Source organism: Oculina patagonica, chromosome 9, assembly GCF_052425735.1.
Source record: "Oculina patagonica isolate OP01 chromosome 9, crgOcupat, whole genome shotgun sequence".
NCBI lineage: Eukaryota > Metazoa > Cnidaria > Anthozoa > Scleractinia > Oculinidae > Oculina > Oculina patagonica.
In genome coordinates, this window is record NC_135766.1 from 27,942,974 (window position 1) to 27,961,413 (window position 18,440).

Genomic DNA, 18,440 nt, shown 5'->3' on the forward strand with positions numbered 1-18,440 from the left:
GTTATGGGGACCTTTTTATATAAACTGCCATTGATATTCCATATTTGCCCCCTTTTCCATTTTGCGTGTATACTGCTATAGAGATATCCCTTTTGGCTTGTACATATTCTTCCTTATAGTGTTATAGATAATAAACATGATACATTTAAAAAGAATTTGTAATTATTTGCCATGAAGAATATTTTTTCTGTTAAACTGCATGAAGACGAATGACAGTTCTGTCAATAGTCCATTTTACAGTTGCCTGCCAAGTGACCTGGCCTTTGAATGGTAGTGAGGCTGAGGGTGACCTTGCATTGATACAAACCTCCCTGCTTTATCATGTAAATGCAAACTAATTAGCATCAAAACAACATGATTTACAAAACAAAAGTAGTGAGGTCTGTATCAAAACAAGGTCACCTCCAGCCTCACTTCCATTCAAAGGCCAGGTCACTAAGCAGACAACTGTAAAATGGTCTATTTTGTAACAGAAAAAGGAAATGTCTGTGCCAGACCAAGTGCTCCATACCGCCGAAGCCAGTATCCTGGCTTTTGTAGCATAAGCACTAGTAGTAGTAGGGGGTAGTAGTCAACCGCAGGTTGCCTACAGCGAGACCCTGCCAGGGTAAATTCCGACAAGCGACAATACATGGCCCAAAAAGTATTGACAGCACATAAAATAAAATCGCGACAAACGACACCCCTTATGGAAAAACTTAAATTCCGACAAGGATAAGCAATTTTCCTTCAATTTAATTACCGACAGCGACATGAAGAGCAATAAAACAGCGACACGGAACATTTCTAAATTTAGACAAGCGACACGAGAACCCCCCCTCCCCCTCCCCCCTGGCAGGGCCTCTTCAATACCTGGACACCAAAACGTCCCCTGACAAGCTGGAGTGTTCTTGCGTGGGGTTCAACTGTCTGGTGGTGTTTCAAAAACAATTTTCAGTCTTTTTCCTTTCCTTTCTTTAAACCTCCTAACATTTCACTCAAATTCACAGGCACCCCGCCTTAAATAGTCGTTCCCAAGAACACAACACAATGTCTGCTGCTGCCAGAGCGAAACGGACCGCTCCCCAACCGCTCCCCCCCCCCCCCCCACCCCCTCCCCGTGTGCGTCGGAGAAGGTCAACGATTACATGTATTTTTACAAAAACTATGTCAACTAAATCACGACGAACCTTCTGCCTTTCTTATCAATCCTTTTAGGCTTTTAAATCGATCCATGCCTGAGTAAATAAATTCCGCTGTGAGAATTCTGCGCCACGGAGTTGTGACAACGCGCCACGTATTTTTGTTCCCAATCCCCCCAGTTACCGGTCACACAACACCTGAACAAACATGGCGGCAGCAAGGAGTTCAATGCGATTCAAATTGTTGTATCTTTTGAGTATTCTTCTATTTGCTGGTATGAATTTAGCAGACTTTCAAGTTCTCGATGAATACTCTCTTTCAAATATCACCGCAGCGGTCAAAAATGGCTGTGTGTTAGTTGCACTTCAGCCCACGTGTGGTACGGAACTTACTTCGATTCTTCACAAACTTGCCCAGGCTTTCAAAAATGAAACTCTTGCAAGAATTGGAGTGTTGAAACTGTCAGATGTAGGCTCGATCTCCTGGGAAAACAGCAGAAGTCGAGATCTGGTCGATCTTGGAGATCTTGCGTTTTTCCCGCGCAAAATGGCGGACAGAACTTGCCTTATACAACCGAGCTGGGAAAAACCACCCAAAGCTCAACATTACCACGGCACGAGAACACTTCAAGAATTGCTTGAATTTATTAACACGAAATGTCATACTTTCAGGCAACTAGATGGAAGCTTATCGTATGCTGGTTTAGCAAGGAAAAGAATATTAGATAATTTGTATCGGGTCCCAAACAATGAGGGCCCAAGCCATGACTCCTATTCTGGGCCCGTCAACATTGGCTCTACATGTGACAGGATTCCTTTACCTTCCAAAGAAAAATTTTTCAACGAATACTTCTTCCGATCAAAACCAGTTGTAATCACAGGTAGGGGAAACTAACTGAGTTTGAGAATTCTGTGGTCCAAGTGAGAAAAATATCAATAGCTCCCTCCCCCCCCCCCCCCCACTGCTTCTTCCCCCCACAGGGGTGAATTCCAATAGGGAGGGCTCTCTTAAAAGCCATAACTTTTAAAGTTTGTTAACACTAAACTGGACTTGTAAAAGGGGTGGAGGTTTAAAGCCAACAAAAATCCTCTTTGGGGAGAGTATTGAGTATTTGTTAAGACTAAACTGGACCGGTAAAAGGGATGGAGGTTTAAAGCCAACAAAAACCCTCTCTGGAACAATACATTGCCAAATTTAATCAGTATTTTTTTCTTGTGTTGTTCAAGAAAAATATACAAGTTTAACCCTCCCATGGAACGTTTTGTGGTTTGAATCCCCCATTCCTTTGATAATTCCAGTTAAGTCCCATATACTTTCCTTTTAAAATTTTGTCCTATGATACCTTCCACTCCCTTGGAATTTCCAATGACCTTTTATGGGGTGGGTATGGATATGGGGTATGGATATAGGGTTTGCAGAATCCTCCCTCCTCCCCCTTCCACAGTCACAACATATGTACATTCTAGAAAATTGAGAGAAAGAAGTTATGGCAATAGAGGCTACCAGCCTTACATTAGCAAACATAATTTATTTTTTAATTGCAAGATCAGACCAAATTCTTCTAACAGCTAGACTTGCGGAAAATGAATCAAAACTGATTAGAGTGTTTTCACCGTCTCTAAACTAACAGGGCTGTCTTTTTGTTTTAAATTTTTCTAGGTGCATTAAAAAACTGGCCTGCAATAAAAAAGTGGACAACTGAATTTCTCACAACAAAGTTTGGTCACAAGATGGTTCGAGTAGCATTTGCCCCTTATGGTGAATATGAGGGATGCGAAAAAGCCAGTAACTTTGACGATTTCAAAGACTTCAAGTTTCCTGACATAGTGAAATCTCAGCTGCCTTTTCCTGATTTAGTTGTTGTTCGTCCTGCATTTCGAGAAATTGATTTCTCTACATTTATGGGCATGTTACAGTCCTCTAATAACAGTGAGATATCTGCCTACCTAGAATACTCTTCAATACCTAGTTTATTACCAGAACTGGAACAAGACATTAATGAAATGCCTTTTGTTTCTGGAGAATTAAAAAGAAGACATCTTAATATTTGGCTCAGCAATGGAAATACTTTGGGCAAGCTGCATTTTGATCCTTTTGACAATTATCTATGCCAGGTGAGTCATCTTGAATAATTATTATTTTCAACATACAAACTCTCTTAACTGGTCTTCATACAATTCTTATAATCTTAATTTGGGGGAATTTGTTTATATGGAGAAAACTTGATAAACTTTAGGAAACAAGCACCCCTGTTATAGAAATGACCTAATTCCTCAATGGGACGCCTACACCAAACTCCGTAGTGCTACTACCCTGCAAACATATGTGGATTTTGTTGCCTGTTGTCCTGGGGGTGGGGGACTTCAATATGAAAGTGACGGGGATGCTTGTCTCGCTTAGGGGTGTAAATTTCGGACTATAGGTCCCGCTTAGGGTGTTCTGGGGAAAATGGCAATATTTTTAGCCGTCAGGGTCTCGTTTAGGGTTGCAAACGAAGAAATATACAAATAAAAAATCTTTTTTCAGAATTTTGGTATCTTTTAGGGGTCTAAAATAGCTTGAGCCACGCCCAGATTGGTCTCTTTTAGGGGTCTTCTCAAAATTTCTGATGAGCATCCCTGTCCCTTTAATATGGGATCCCCCCCCTCCCCGCCGGGCCCGTTGTTTTGTGCTGCTGAAGCAACATGCAGTACTTTGGGGTAGCATGAAGCAACAGGCATAATAAATAAGTGTATGCTTACAGTCTATAATACTGCTGTGCATGTCATCACTACATTTTGGTTAAAGAGGGGGAAGGGGGCTTGAAAGGGGGCTTGGGGAGCAGGGGGGGGGGGGGGTTCAGTGGTGATAGCACCTGCTCACCAGTGTTGCCTGGGTTTGATTCCCAGGTCCAGCTTCCTGTGGGTTGAGTTTGTTGTTGGTTCTTGGCTTTGCTCTGTGGTTTTCCTCCGACCTGAAAAACCAACACTACTAAATTCCAATTCAATCGGGAACAGTGGGTGTAGAGCTATTTTGTGGAAATGCTGCTGCAAATTCCCATTTATTATTATTTATTTATTTATTGAAACATGTACACGTTCAAGTCATTGAAGTGACTTACACAAAAGATATATTTTTTTAAAAGCTTTAAAGATTTCAAAACGCCTCATAAGAAATTATATTTAAAACTGTGTTCAGAGTCTTGCATATGGCTGTTAGTAATAAATATTTTTTTCCTTTTCAGATTAGTGGGAAAAAAGAACTTTTTATTTATGAGCCATATGACAACACAAAACTATATGAAGCGCACATCCAAGAGGCTACACTAGACTACAATCCAGCTAGCAAGAAGTTCCGTCGTAAAAAGCTGCTGGAAAGTACTTCAATGGTGATGTCTCCAGTTGACATTCTTAAACCAGATTATAACAGATTTCCAAAGTTTAAGGAGGCACGTGCCTTAAATTGTACAATAAATGAAGGTGATGTTCTGTTTATGCCGTCATTTTGGTGGCATGAGGTCCAGTCGTATCCAAGTAAGACAGAACCTAGGAATGTGGCTGTAAATTTTTGGTAAGACCTTAATTTTGAGATGGATAGAATATCGTAGTAGTTAAAAGTGCCATTAAGCCCATCATTTTCATTTTTAACCCTCGCATCTCTCAAGGAGCTTCTGTGATCCTAAGCAACAGGCTGCTGTTGAAAATCTGTGTTTAAATTTAATTTATTGGGAATACAGTTGAACACCGGTAACTCAAACTCTGAAGGGAAACATAAAACAGTGCGAGTTAGCGGGGTTTTCGAGTTAACCGAGTAAAAATGACTGAAAAGTGGGTCCAAGGAAAATAGTAGTAGTTGCGAGTTAGCGGGGTTGTTCGAGTTATCAGAGTTCGAGTTACCGGGGTTCTACTGTAAAAAAAACAACAGGACCCAGTTGTGAGGCCTTCCAAGGGGGGTAGCCATGTCGCTATTGAGTTGCTGTCGCACTGTGTCGCTGTCGCATTTCAGTGCCATAATGACGTTGCTTGTCGCTGTAAAAATGTTCCTGTATCGCCAGAATTGAGGGTCGTGTCGCTTGTCGCTTTTACCCCTTGCAAGGCCTCAGTTGTTCAAAGGGTGGATATAGTGCTATCCACCAGATAAATCATTATCCATTGAATAACTGTTCTACAAAACCTACTTCGCCATCCACCGGATAGTGATTTATCCGGTGGATAGCTTTATCCACCCTTTGAACAACTGGGGCCAGAAATTTAATAACTTTGAGCCAGATAGATAGATAATGTTAAAATATAATGTTTTCCATTACATTTTCCATGACTCAGGGACTTGTATGGCCAGTCCTTGATTATCTGGACTAGTTAGGACCTGTGAGAGGAAGCCAGACAATTAAACCATAATTCAAGGCCAATTTTATAAAAAAATTAATTCTGATGTAGAACTTTTAATTAAAACATGTCAAAATAATAAATTTTTAAATAATTAAATCTGTTAAATAACATTGAGTTGATTTAGGTTTATTTTTTTATACAGGTATGAGCCATTTTTGACAAAAGAGTTTCCTTGTGCTACATGCAAGATGGATGTGAATTCTTTTTATCATCACATGTTGGACTCTTACTAGTACTTTCTTAACATGAATAAAATTTAAAATGATTAAAAAGCCAAAGCCTTCTTTTATTAAGTCTAGTCTCTTAAGAGCAATATTAAAGCAGCTATTGAGTATGGTGACTCGCCCTGGGTGGAGAGAGGCACTGTGAGAGTGAAGTGTTTTGCCTGAGAATACAATAATTATTATTATTATACATTGTAGTCATTAGCTGTGTTCTTATTGGCTAAGAGCCTACAGCTAATTCTGGGAATCCGCACAACCTACAGATTAGTGAATATTCTGCTAGCAGATTATTCACTAATCTGTAGGTTGCGCGCGTCAATGCATGATTTCCAAGAGCTATGTGTCAGGCATCCGGCGGTGAAGGAAATTCATAGTTCGTCGATTCGCCTTTTCAACCAAGAAATACCTAAGTTGAAAAATTATTGGACCTTAAAGTCTCGGAAAACACAAAATGATTGACAAAAATTGGGAGGAACTATTCCACAAAATACTTTGAGGAAAAAGCAGGACAACAAGCAGGAATTAGCACAAGTGTTGATACAGGTTGAAATCGTTTGTCATTATTTTCTTTACCAAAAAAACAATGTATAATAAAACAATTATTAGATTCGGTTTTTGTGATATCCGGAATAATCAAGGTCGAGGTAAGTGTTAACACTTACCTCGACCTTGATTATTCCAGATATCACAAAACCGAATCTAATAATTGTTTATTATGCTCACTGGACTTTGGATCAAGCGGCCCAGGTTCAAGCCTTGGCTGGGGCCCAGCATTGTGTTCTTGGGTAAGACACTTACCTCTCGCAGTGCCTTTCTTCACCCAGGTGTATAAATGGGTACCAGTTAATTTACTGCTGGGGATAACCCTGCGATGGACTAGCATCCCATCCAGAGGGGAGTAGAAATACTCCTAGTCACACATGCTACGGAAATCAGGATAAGCTCCAGCCTGATGGGCCACTAGGCTCAATGCAGACTTAACCTGGCCATGCCGTAACAGACCAATAAACTGGGGGTCTGTGTGTTTGGGACAATTAGGTTTTGTTGCCAGGCAACTGAGGCAAGTGACTTTTCATGCGCACTTGACTGATGGGCATGTGCTTGGGCAAGCCATCTGCTGACTAAAACATAGAATAGTAAACTAAGACTAGCAGGCAACTGCCCCAGCAAGCAAAATTTGAGAGTTGCTTGTTCATAAGGCAAGCTGGAATTCAGGTTTTTTGAATGAACTAATACCATTGTTTTTTTCCATGCTTCCCGCACATAAAATTGTTCAAGTTAGATCACCGTATCCAGATGCTTGCTGTTTTACTACTGTCATTAGGTAGTTCTTGCCTTCAATACAAGAAAAAGTAGGCAAACTCTGTTTTCAGACCATAAAAAATGGATTAAATATTGATATCTGTAGTTTTTATTTTTCTTCAAATTTATACATGAACCATAATATTTTTTCGAGAGTTTAAATAATGTTACAAAAATTCTGTACAAAAGCGGTCTCTATTTACATTGCTAAAAACAGATTTAAAAAAAGTCAAGTAATTCAGTTTGAAAACACTTCATTATTTTCTGTGACAGTTACTAATACCACCGTGTTGGATTTTAAGTCCTTGGGTATCTGATTATAAGCCTCAGCGATCAGTACAGATACTGCAAGAGACGCGGCCCAGACGTGTAAAATTTGCTTGCTCCATCTTTCCATGGTGTTTTTCGTGGACTTTAAGACACCATTAAGCTTTTTGTTAAGTAACCTCTCTGCATCTTCGACGGTGAAGTCTCCGTGATACTTCATGGCGCGTGTCACAGAAACTCCAAGCTTTGTGCTGAACATTTCGCAGGTGTAATCGGTAATGGCGCCTCCCTCGGGAAAATATTGCACTTCCAACTCAGTTTTCTGTAGATCTGCTCCAAAACATCTCTGAAGCAGTTCGAAGCTTAGAATTTCACTTTTCTCAGAGCTCCCACCTGCATTGGGGCATGTGTGCATTCGTTTAGCTCCTGTTGACAAGGACATTTGTGAGACAGGCTTCAGTTGCCTGAGCTCGGTAAACACGACCCCAGAATGATTTTCTGAGCACACTTTACGGCGGAGGTTGAACGTGTTTCCATGTTTAACGATGAAGTTTTCTCCGACATACATTTGAGCATCTTCTAGCAGAGGATCTTCGATGGTGTTTTGCCGCGTAAAGTTGCGTTTACGTGACTGAAACGTTCGTGAAGAAGTTGCTGTTACAGGTTGTCGGTTTCTCACTACTATTCCCATTATTATGCCGACAATTTCGTTTCTTTTGTCGATGGAAAGTTTCGTTGGTAGTCATTCTTGTGTTGTGTGGCCGCTAAAATGAAGGAAAACTTAAGAAAGTGCTTCTTTTATACTCTTGAATTTGTTATTTTGGTTTGTTTACATCATGTCAGTGCTCGTTGCATCAGCCGAGCGGATATAAATAGAATCAACAATGACATCATACACTTATTTAGTAAACCTCGCTCTCAAGTGGTCGCGCAACGAAAGAACCTGAGAACAAGTGAATTTGAGCAGCTCGCCAAGAAAATGACAACAGTCAAAGGCACTGTCAAAACAAGAAATTATGTATTTGTTTAATTCTTTTATTACGAAAAATGTCGAAAAATCTGGCTGAATTCTTTTCACTGAAAACGTATTCAATCGACCAATCTTTAGTTCGTTTAGACTTACTATAAATAAGGGACTTTTTTTGGTCCAAAAAAGGGTATGCAGAAAACCAATTTAAAGTAAAATCGCGATGAAACGCCGCGGTCAAATACCGCTCAAGGTATGAATAACGTACAATCCATAAGAATTATAGATTTCGGATATTCGATCAGATCTGAAATGGACCGATATACCGTATTTTCTCGATTTAACGCCGGGTCCCGAATATATCGATAATAAACGCCGGGTTTCCAAGCTGTATTTGAAAATAAACCCCTTAGACATTTATTCAAGGTTTGATATACTTTGGAAATAATGTCTACATATGTGGCTGTCAAAAATAATGAATAAAAATCATTTCTTAGAAACATAGGGCTTGAATAAACTGCTGGAATCAAATAAACGCCGGCTCTATCAGGCCAAGTTTGAAATAAACGCCGGGGGCGTTTAATCGAGAAAATACGGTATGACAATTTATACCATGCCATAGAAAATACAGCCAATCAGAATACAGGAAAGCCGTTGTATATTCGACGGTATTCAACCCAACCTTCCCATCGTGCGCTGCGATCTTATTCTCGATGAAATTTAGTGAGCGTATTTTCTATGGCATGGTATAAAATAGTTACACAACACTTTCTCGTGGTATACTATGGAATATCCCACTTGTCACTTGTATTTTCTTCGTATACACACTCGCCTAAAGGCTCGTGTGTATACCGAGAAAATACAAGTGACTCGTGGGATATTCCATAGTATACCACTCGAAAGCGTTGCATAACTAGTATATATTTTTACATACGTTGGTCTGAAATTGGTAAAGATCTCGAGAACTGGGCAGAACATCGTACTGAACATTCAGACGAGTAAATTTGGGTACTTAGTCTGCTTAATCGAGCTGTCGGGATACTGTCGGGGCAGCACTGTTTATTTAAGGGAGGGTGTGTCCTCCTCTCAAGGAGCCTGGGTAACCCAGCATCAATAATCGATTAGAAATACTGACTGGGTGAGTCGAGGATTTTTTTTTTTAATTTTAAGCGATTTCATGTTCGTTTGGATATCTGGCAGGAAAGGGCACAGTACGGAAACCGCCCTATTGAGAGTTGTAAATGATATCTTGTCCAGCATGAATAACCAGCACGTGTCGATTCTGGTACTTCTTGATCTTAGTGCGGCATTTGACACCGTCGACCATGCCATACTGTTGCGTCGACTCGAGACCTCATTTGGTGTCACTGACGCCGCTCTCGCATGGTTCTCATCGTATTTGTCTGGACGTAGCCAGCGCGTGTTAGTAAATGGAGAAAGATCAGAAAGTTTCCCTTTACCTTATGGTGTGCCTCAGGGTTCATGTCTTGGGCCCCTGCTCTTCAGTACCTATGCCAGCAAGTTGTTCGATGTCATCAAGCTGTACCTGACTAGCGTACACGCATTTGCTGACGATACTCAGCTCTATTTATCCTTCAAGCCAGATAACTCCCATAGTGAAGCAGAGGCAATATATGCTGTGGAACAGTGTATTCGCGCTATAAGGGCGTGGATGAACACTGACAAACTGAAACTTAATGATGACAAAACTGAGATCATGCTAATCGGAACCCGCCAACAACTTAACAAGGTCAACCTAGATACTCTAGCTGTAGGTGATACTAGTGTTTCTACTGTAAATGAGGCGCGAAATCTTGGTGTTTGGTTTGACTCACAGCTGAATTTCAACGTCCACATTAGGAAAACATGTAGTCTATCCTTTGGTACACTATATAAAATTAGACGCATCAGAAAATACCTAACGTTCAAGAGTGCACAAACATTAGTCCTTGCATTAGTAATTGGACGTCTAGATTACTGTAACAGTCTGCTGTACGGTTTACCAGCCAGTTACATTAACATGTTGCAACGGGTACAAAACGCTGCTGCAAGACTAATCTCGAATACCCCGCGTTTTGGTCACATTTCTCCGGTTATGAAAGACCTGCATTGGCTACCTGTTAAATACCGTATAATGTTTAAAATAGTTGTATTCACATTCAAGGCTATACATGGTAGTGCCCCCACATATATTAATCAGTTAATAAGACTTAAGCCAAAGTCAACTTATATGCTTCGTTCAAATACAAAGCACTTTCTGCTCGATCAGCCATGCAAAATGAAGAAGACAACAGGAGACAGGGCCTTCCTTGCCGCTGCACCAACTTTGTGGAACGCCCTCCCAGATGATCTGAGAGCTTTGGACAATTTAAAAAGTTTTAAGTCACAGCTAAAAACTCATTTTTTTAAATTAGCATATAATTTGTGTTCTTAGTGTTTTTAACATAGATTAACATAGATATGAATAATTTTATAAGTAAATTTTTGTTGTAAAGCGCATTAGATCATATATGCATGGATTTTTGCGCTATAGAAATAATAAAGTTATTATTAGTTATTATCTATTTTACCGCTCTGAAGTATTTTTTGAACACGATTTTTTAAGTGTTCATTGTTTCAGAGCGTCCGTTGTACGTTTTAGAGAGTGTCCGTCTTAATGTGAGGGGAGTAAGTTTAGCATACGGTACAATGAGATGAGTTCGCAAGAAGCCAACTTTAGGTGAGAGCGAGTTGGAAAGTAATTCTAGTAATTGAAAACAAGGTATTTACTATTGTTTGCTAAGGTTTTGTGTTTGCTAAGCTATGCAAATGGCTAAAACCACACATACAACGACTATTTGTCTCTGACAGAGAGTTGTCTGGAACTGATGGACAGTGACCATAGCTGTTTCCGGCTTAGACTACTGGTAGTCGTCTTTTGTCTTAGGGTACAACCAGACGAACGCGCGGTTTTATAAAGGGAGTGCGAGCGCAAAAAGGCGGCAAAGACGAGAAGGAGCTTGGGGCGAGGTGAGAAAAAAACATCTTGAGTCCTTGACTCGCGACTCGCGCAGGCTTGTCTCACCCCAATCCCTGCCCGCGCATCTTTTAAACCTTTCTCTCCCCCCCCCTCCCACTTAACCCTTGTTCTTCTTTAGTTTAGTTTTTTTTCGAGAGAACCTGCTGACTGCAAGCAGCTACTTCCAATCTTCCTTTGTCAACCTCGTTCCCAGGGCTTTTCCCTTGGTAATTTGGATTACCAAGGGAAAAGCCCTGGGAACGAGGTTGTTCCTGTGTGACATTCATTTTATTGTTTTATTTTATTATTTTTTTTCATTAAACAGCTCTGCCACAACTAATTAACACCTGGTCTTCAGCAAAAATTCATTCACTATTTTATTTTGATTAAGCAAAGTCAAGTAACATTTATTTTGCACTTAAAAGGCTAAGTAAATTTATCATTTTTATCATGCGAATTTATATCACTAGTTTTAAACAGCTGTTATTTCTCGATCTGTTGTTATGCCCTTGGTAACCAAACACAGTGTTAGCCTATTCCTTGGTAACCACGCAGTGTCAAGCAATTCACTCCTTGGTAACCTGGCGAGCCATGTAGAAACATCCCAAAGGAAGCTTAATGGAGTTGACGTCCAACTCCAAACATGCGCCCGCGTGACCTGGGTTCAGCGACACATTCGTAAGCTTGAGGCACACCTTCGTTTTCAAATGGAAGACGACGAAGCTTTTGCAGATTGGAGGTGGATCAGCGACTAAAAATAAAAATGGATTAACGGTAGAGCAGTCAGTATTCCTATACTCAGTAGTAGAAAGTTAATTTTGTTATTTAATTGGCGTTAGTTTTGCTAAGTTTTATTTTGTTAGGGAGGGCTTCTTGATGTCAGCTGATCGAGGGGGCTGTCGGAGTACATCTTTTCTCTTTTTCCTTAGCCAAAAGAGTACAGATTTTTCAAGTATAAAATGAGTATCCGTCCAGTTTTATATTGTACAACTTCTTTAAAGTTAAAATTTTTCTGTTAGTAGTACAGGGTGAGCTTGAATGTCGATCGACTGTTTTCCACGCATCTCGACCCACATCCGGGGAATGGCATTTAACTTTAATTAAAGCCACATTTTAATTCGTACTTTGTTGACTTTCCCACGGTTTGTATCAAAGCAAAAGAGTGTGAAGCAAGACTGTCTGTTTTATCTTTTACTCACCAGATATGTGTTTCTTGAATACGGTGAGTCCATTGATAACAACGGCAACGTTAAATCCCTGAAAGAGAACAAAACATGTTGGAAAGTAACTCTGTGATCTGATGCCACTCTGATTAGGCCAGTATGATGCACTCCAAAACCAAAACCAACTCATCTGGTTTACGTGAACATACAAGAAGAGAAGAGACGAGACGAGAGAAAGAGAATAAAAACAGGAATACGTAAGTGGAGTGTGTTTGTCCTACCGTGTCTGATTGATCCACGTCTGCATGAACACAAGCTGAAAAATAATCAGCAACTTCATTCAGCCTCAGTCATTCTTGCAGGGTGTCAGTACATAACTTCCTCAAGTCAGGGGAAAGTCAGTAGTCATGGGGTGAATGTTGAGACTAAGTGGTCATGGGGTATGTGGGGGTGGAGTGGGTTGTGCGAGTGAATGACCAGACTGGTGTGGTGTGGAAATGTGGTATTGAGTTGGCCTTCCCTGTAGTAAAACCTGTCAGTTTTGTTTTGCTTAGTCCTGAATTCTGTTAAATTGAGATAAGGAACTGGTGTATAAGGAACTGGTATATTATTTTTTTATTTATTTTATATATATCATTTCCATCAGCGGAGAGCTATATTTTGCATCTACTTCCCCCTCCCCTCCCCCTAGGGCTTTTCACAAGATGCTCGGCAACGTTTTGGCAACTTTTCCTATTTCGAGCAACTTTTTCCCCTTTCGGCAACTTTTTTTCCTTTCGAGCATCCTCTTGCATTTTGCGCAATTTCTAGACCGATGGTCTCCGAAGATTGCCCGAGTGTTGTCCGAAGGCCATACGAACGTTTCCGAAGATTAACGAAGTTCGTCGAAGATTTTCGTGGAACATCCGAAGATGTTTCGACTTTCGGCTCATTCCCATTAAAACATTACAAAACTAGTCAGCATCATCGATATCTTCACGATTTTCCCTTAGATACTTCTGTTGCAGTGAAATTGCATGAAACTGCTTAGAAATCTTACCTTCAAAAGAAAATAAGCATCTATAGACCCAATGCAAATATGGCGGCTGTTAATTTTCGGCTCCCAGAAGAATTTTCTTGATAAAAAACAGCGTTTTGGATTTTGGGGGGCTACTTTCGAGCAACTTTTTTGGATTATTGGAGCAAATTTCGAGCACCTTTTTCAGAAATTTTGAGCAACCTTTTTTTAATAATTTCGAGCAACTTGTTGAAAGCCCTACTTCCCCCTTGATTATGTACTTAGCAGCAACCTACAGCTTAGACTTGCTCCAAGTCGCTCGTTTGTTTTGAAGGAGACCGCTGGATACGTAAACTGATGGCGCGCGCGGGCATGAAAAACAAAATGGCGGAGGATCGTGGCGACGCACGGACAAATGAATTCCGCTAGGTCACTCGCGCGCGATTTCAAAGCAAGCTAACTCAAGTAACTCTATCGACACGAAACGAGCGACTTGGAGCAAGTCTACCTACAGCTCAAAATACGTTACTTACCTTTCACAGGAAACCAAACCACTTTAAACTGAGCACAGCAATCACAATGAGGAGGAACCTTCGCACATTGACAACTGGCCTTATCAACTGTCACAAGCTCGGTGACGTCATCACCCACTTCGTCCTTATATGGCGTGTAAGCCAATGAATTACTGCTGTCAAACTGTTTTTTCTGAAATTGATTATTTCTGGTTCAGTTTATGTTATCAGGCATTCTTTTTTGGTATAAGAACAAATGATACTTTTAAATGAGACTACGACTTCTTGCTTAATTTTTAAAACAGACAAAAAGTATAGCATAGCCCAATTTCACTGTTTTACCTTGCGTGAGTCCTACTCGTTCATTTTCTCCTCTTTCTCCTTCTCAAATTACAAACAAATTTACCAAGACGGATTAAGCAAACTACAGCAGCATTTATCATGAAGATACGAAAAACTTATAGCAATGGGGAATAAACTGAACGGACTGGCTACACTCTAGCTGATCGACGTCTACAAGATATGTTAATCTTAGCTTTTAAAGCTGTCAAAAACCTTCTTTCCACATATTTAAGTGACTTGTTTATTTTTCGTATTTCTGAAACTTTCACCTCTCATTGTAAAAACTAAAAATTTTTGAGCTGTTTTAGGGATTTTTCGAGGTTTTCGTGAGAACATAAAGAATCTAAGAGGCACCAAAAAAACTTGTCATCCCTAAAGTCCTACAGTTAACGCCACCCGTTATGGGACCGTGGCCTTCACTGCTTCAAAAGTTTGGAATTCACTTCCGGATGCACTTTGTTGTATGAAGTCACTTAAAGATTTTAAGACTGTGGTTAGATCTATTGTAAATTTACAAATGTAAACTAGACTTAAGACTTCATATATATTTTGTAATGTTTTAATTACAAATTTCTTATCGTTTAATATTATTTTCTCCGTAAATTAGCATAATCTTGATAGAGGCCTAGTCAGCCTCATCAACCCGAGTTGAAATAAAGTTATCAATATCATTCAAGTTACTTAAATTTCAAACAAACATCGCGTATTTGCATGATCAAAATTCAAATTTGTGGAACTTAGCGAATCTCCCTCTTGTCAGACTGACGACAGTTAGATATTTTTCTTAACAAATAACTCAAATGACCCATATCAACTAAAACGTACCACTGTATCTCGGAAGAGGTCTTCCAACAGTAACATGAGTGAATCAGAGTCCAAGAAGGTTCCCTTATCAAGAGGATGGCCCTGTTCACCCCTGAAGAAGAAACAACCAAGAGGGATGTCTTTCTCAAAATGCAGAGCTTTGAATTCCAAAGCCACGCATCCTCCTGTGTGACCCTTCTTGATAGATATCTTGGAGAATTTCACACAAGCCTTGGCAACTTCCAGATGAGGAATGCCGAAACAAATGGGCGGTGGATTGGCAGCTGTCAATGAACACAATGAAAGCCGTCAACACACTGTCAACAAAGGAGAAGCTAGTCGATTCCACACTGTTTTCATAAAGCCGCAACCTCATCCCCAGGGCCTTCACCGCGACGTTTTTCAAAAGCGGAGAAGACCCTGGGGACGAGGTTGGTAAAGCCGAAACACGTAGCAAGCTACAATATTTTACACAAAAATAATGGAAAACTAAATTATCTTTACTTGCTAAGTTTTATGATCATTATTCCGTTCGACCGTAGCAATCTAATTGTCAAGTCTCGTTCATAATCCCTCCTTAATATTTCTCATCCCTAACCAACCATATTTATATTCAGTTTATAATTGCTTCTCAGGCTGTGTTTTTTTTTCTACCTTAGAAAATCATAATTTTGAGGTTTCCTTCAATTTGAAAATAATTTCGTACATCAGATAAATGACTAAAAATTTCGCAACATAACTCCTATACACTGTAACTTCTTTGTAAATCCCTGCTCAATTAGCTTTAAATGGACCTGAGAAAAGATAACCGTCCCTACTTGATATCGTTTTGTTGAACACTACATCTTTGTTCCATGTCATAAAGACTTCCACGCCCTAAAACAAGAAGTAATATTCATGAAGTAATGATCTGCGCATCAAATCAATTTTCATCCTCAAAATAATGTAAGAAATCATAAAAAGTATTCATCTTTTATTAAAAAGATTGAATGAATTTAATATCAGGCTGATTGAATACTTACCAGCGGTGAGGGTATGTAGGACGCATTGATACACACTGTTGAGAAAATGAAATGGGTCATAACTGGATACATAGTGCTATTGGATTTTGCAAATCGATTCATATGTGAATGATTGGATTGTCTCTAAATCCCAAGAACCGACAAAACAATGCCTTTCTTTTGACAGGGCAGCAACATCAACTATAGTCAGTAAGATTTAGCTTGAAACCAGATCACAGAATTTCAAGATAATGCTAATTGGTCCTTTGAGGAGGAAGGATACCGAGAATTCGGGGAAAAAAACTCTCAGAAAATACCATCATAACGATATTAAAATTATAGGTTTTGCACTACAATCATTCGCCCAGAGCGTCCAGTCAATCAAGTAGACTACTTGCCCTCGTTTTCTTTGCGCGATAGTCAACGAGGCAAGGCCTATTCTCTCATAGGTAAACTTGAGGTCTTAATCATGAAGTCTTGTTGTTAAATTAAAATTTCAAAAGCCGAGTCATGACCATGCACTTCTATGTTTATGGAGCTGTCTCGCGGGATTCTTGGAACTACTGACTACCCGTCCCGTACGGACCCGTACGGTATCCGTTTAAACAGAGAGAAGAGGAATTAAGTGTTTGCTAACCATTGGCATCGATTGATTTGTGAAACGGATGTGCCTTGATTTGAAGACAGCAGCCGCACTGATGATGGTCTTTCGAACAACTGCAACGACGCTGATTGACCTCCAGTGATGATGAAATCAAGTCAGTATCCTCTTCTAAAAAGAACACAGTTTCTGTTAAATTTGGTCAACTCCCCTTAAACGGAGAACTCTTCAGTTCAAACGGACTCAGGAACGCATGTGGAATGAGTCATTCTCCAGTGAAAACAGGCGAACTTATGATTAATTTCGTCTAATGAATTACAGTCGAGGATCTAGACGTCGGGCCCTCACAGGCCGTCGGGTCACTAAGACAGATAGGCAAACAAACAGACGGACGGACGGACGGACAGACAGACAGATAGACAGACAGACAGACAGACAGACAAACAGACAAACAGACGGACGGACAGACAAATAGATAAACAGTTGACAGGTTTTTTTTTTAATTTCTACGCACAACCGGAAAAATTGAAATTAGGCATTTCGCGTCACACGCGAAAAGAAAGAGACTGCAAAAATTGAAGAGAAAAATATTTAAGCGGGATTGAAGGTTTTTCATCAGTGTAATTTTCAGTGTAATTTTAAGTTTTCAAAATCGGCTTTCTACTTGTTAAGAGGTGAAAGAAAGAAAATTGGAAAAAAGAGCGTTCATTCTTCCGGCATGCTAACCATAAGTTAAAATATACAGTGCATTATGCAAAGTTTGCAGGCGGGCTTTCTGCACTTCTCTTCGGTTTTCAGAGCGTGTGGTTTTTTTTTAGCCCGATCAATTTCTTCAGCTTTTGTTCCATGTCTGAAAACACAATTTTAACTCAGTGGAAACAAAAGGGTTTCTATATCGCTATTTTGCGTTGATTATAAGATAAAGCTTGCTCCCCATGAGAGCCTCATTTTGATTCGCAACTAACCTAAATTATACTCGTTCGTTTTTTAGTAAAGTAAAAGAGTAGATATAAAATGAATTGTTTACATACCATTTTCCCATGCTGGCATCCCACAAACAATGCCGAGAAAAGCCAAGGCTGAAACAAAGACCAAGAAGCTGCCCATGTTGCTGAAGCGTGAAGGATAGCTAATTTAATGCAAAAGTCCTTGGGTTTTCTCGTTTTTATTGAGACGTGTTCAAGGGAAAATGACACTAGAATCCTTTCAGCCAATCAGTGGCCTAGACAGCCAAATAAGGCGATTAGAAAACGAAATCGCGTGATTGTCGTCCCTTACATCAAATCATATGATAACAGTCCCTAGCTTAAAATGGACGGTAATCATATGGTTCAATATATATTTATCACATTACTGCAAAAACGTGCGTGTTATAAGATGTCAATTTTTCATTTATACGCTCTGTTTGTTTAATTCATGCAAGACCCGTCAAGACAAGTTAAAAAACAATTGTTCGTTAAATAGCTTGATGACTCCTTTTAATAGATTGAAGAAACAAAAACTGTATTCAAACGCCAAAATCGTTTAGACTTGAAGTATGCTCGATGGCACAGAAAATGAAATATGATGACATATGTAATTTATTTTTCAGGGCAATGAAATCACCATGACACATGAAGTCTTGTTTCGAACCAAAAAGGGGGGAAACAATTTATCTAGAATATGAGCCCTTTTACTTTCGAGTCTTTTGTTTCTACCGGGTCACAGATCACTGATAGAAACTGAAAGTGTACAATATTGCAATGTTTCCAGTCACACTGGAACGGAAGTGAG

The 18,440-nt window shown here is 39.8% G+C and overlaps 3 protein-coding genes across 3 annotated transcripts; 1 reads left to right on the forward strand and 2 right to left on the reverse strand.

The window, feature by feature from the left end:
• Positions 1–1,176: 1,176 nt before the first annotated feature.
• LOC144665518 (bifunctional peptidase and (3S)-lysyl hydroxylase JMJD7-like) lies at positions 1,177–5,814 on the forward strand. Its single transcript, XM_078526747.1, has 4 exons — positions 1,177–2,002; positions 2,782–3,236; positions 4,346–4,671; positions 5,632–5,814. Exons 1-4 carry the CDS (start codon positions 1,330–1,332, stop codon positions 5,720–5,722), a joined length of 1,545 nt encoding a protein of 514 aa, XP_078382873.1. The 5' UTR covers positions 1,177–1,329; the 3' UTR covers positions 5,723–5,814.
• Positions 5,815–7,090: 1,276 nt separating this feature from the next.
• Positions 7,091–8,141, reverse strand: LOC144666070 (AAC-rich mRNA clone AAC4 protein-like). Its single transcript, XM_078527421.1, has one exon. It carries the CDS (start codon positions 7,971–7,973, stop codon positions 7,254–7,256), a length of 720 nt encoding a protein of 239 aa, XP_078383547.1. The 5' UTR covers positions 7,974–8,141; the 3' UTR covers positions 7,091–7,253.
• Positions 8,142–11,600: 3,459 nt separating this feature from the next.
• On the reverse strand, positions 11,601–17,836 carry LOC144664761 (uncharacterized). Its single transcript, XM_078525965.1, has 9 exons — positions 17,699–17,836; positions 16,704–16,838; positions 16,088–16,122; positions 15,884–15,941; positions 15,087–15,349; positions 13,941–14,112; positions 12,692–12,726; positions 12,447–12,504; positions 11,601–11,998 (listed from the first exon to the last, which is right to left on the reverse strand). Exons 1-9 carry the CDS (start codon positions 17,772–17,774, stop codon positions 11,814–11,816), a joined length of 1,017 nt encoding a protein of 338 aa, XP_078382091.1. The 5' UTR covers positions 17,775–17,836; the 3' UTR covers positions 11,601–11,813.
• Between the last annotated feature and the right edge of the window lie 604 nt (positions 17,837–18,440).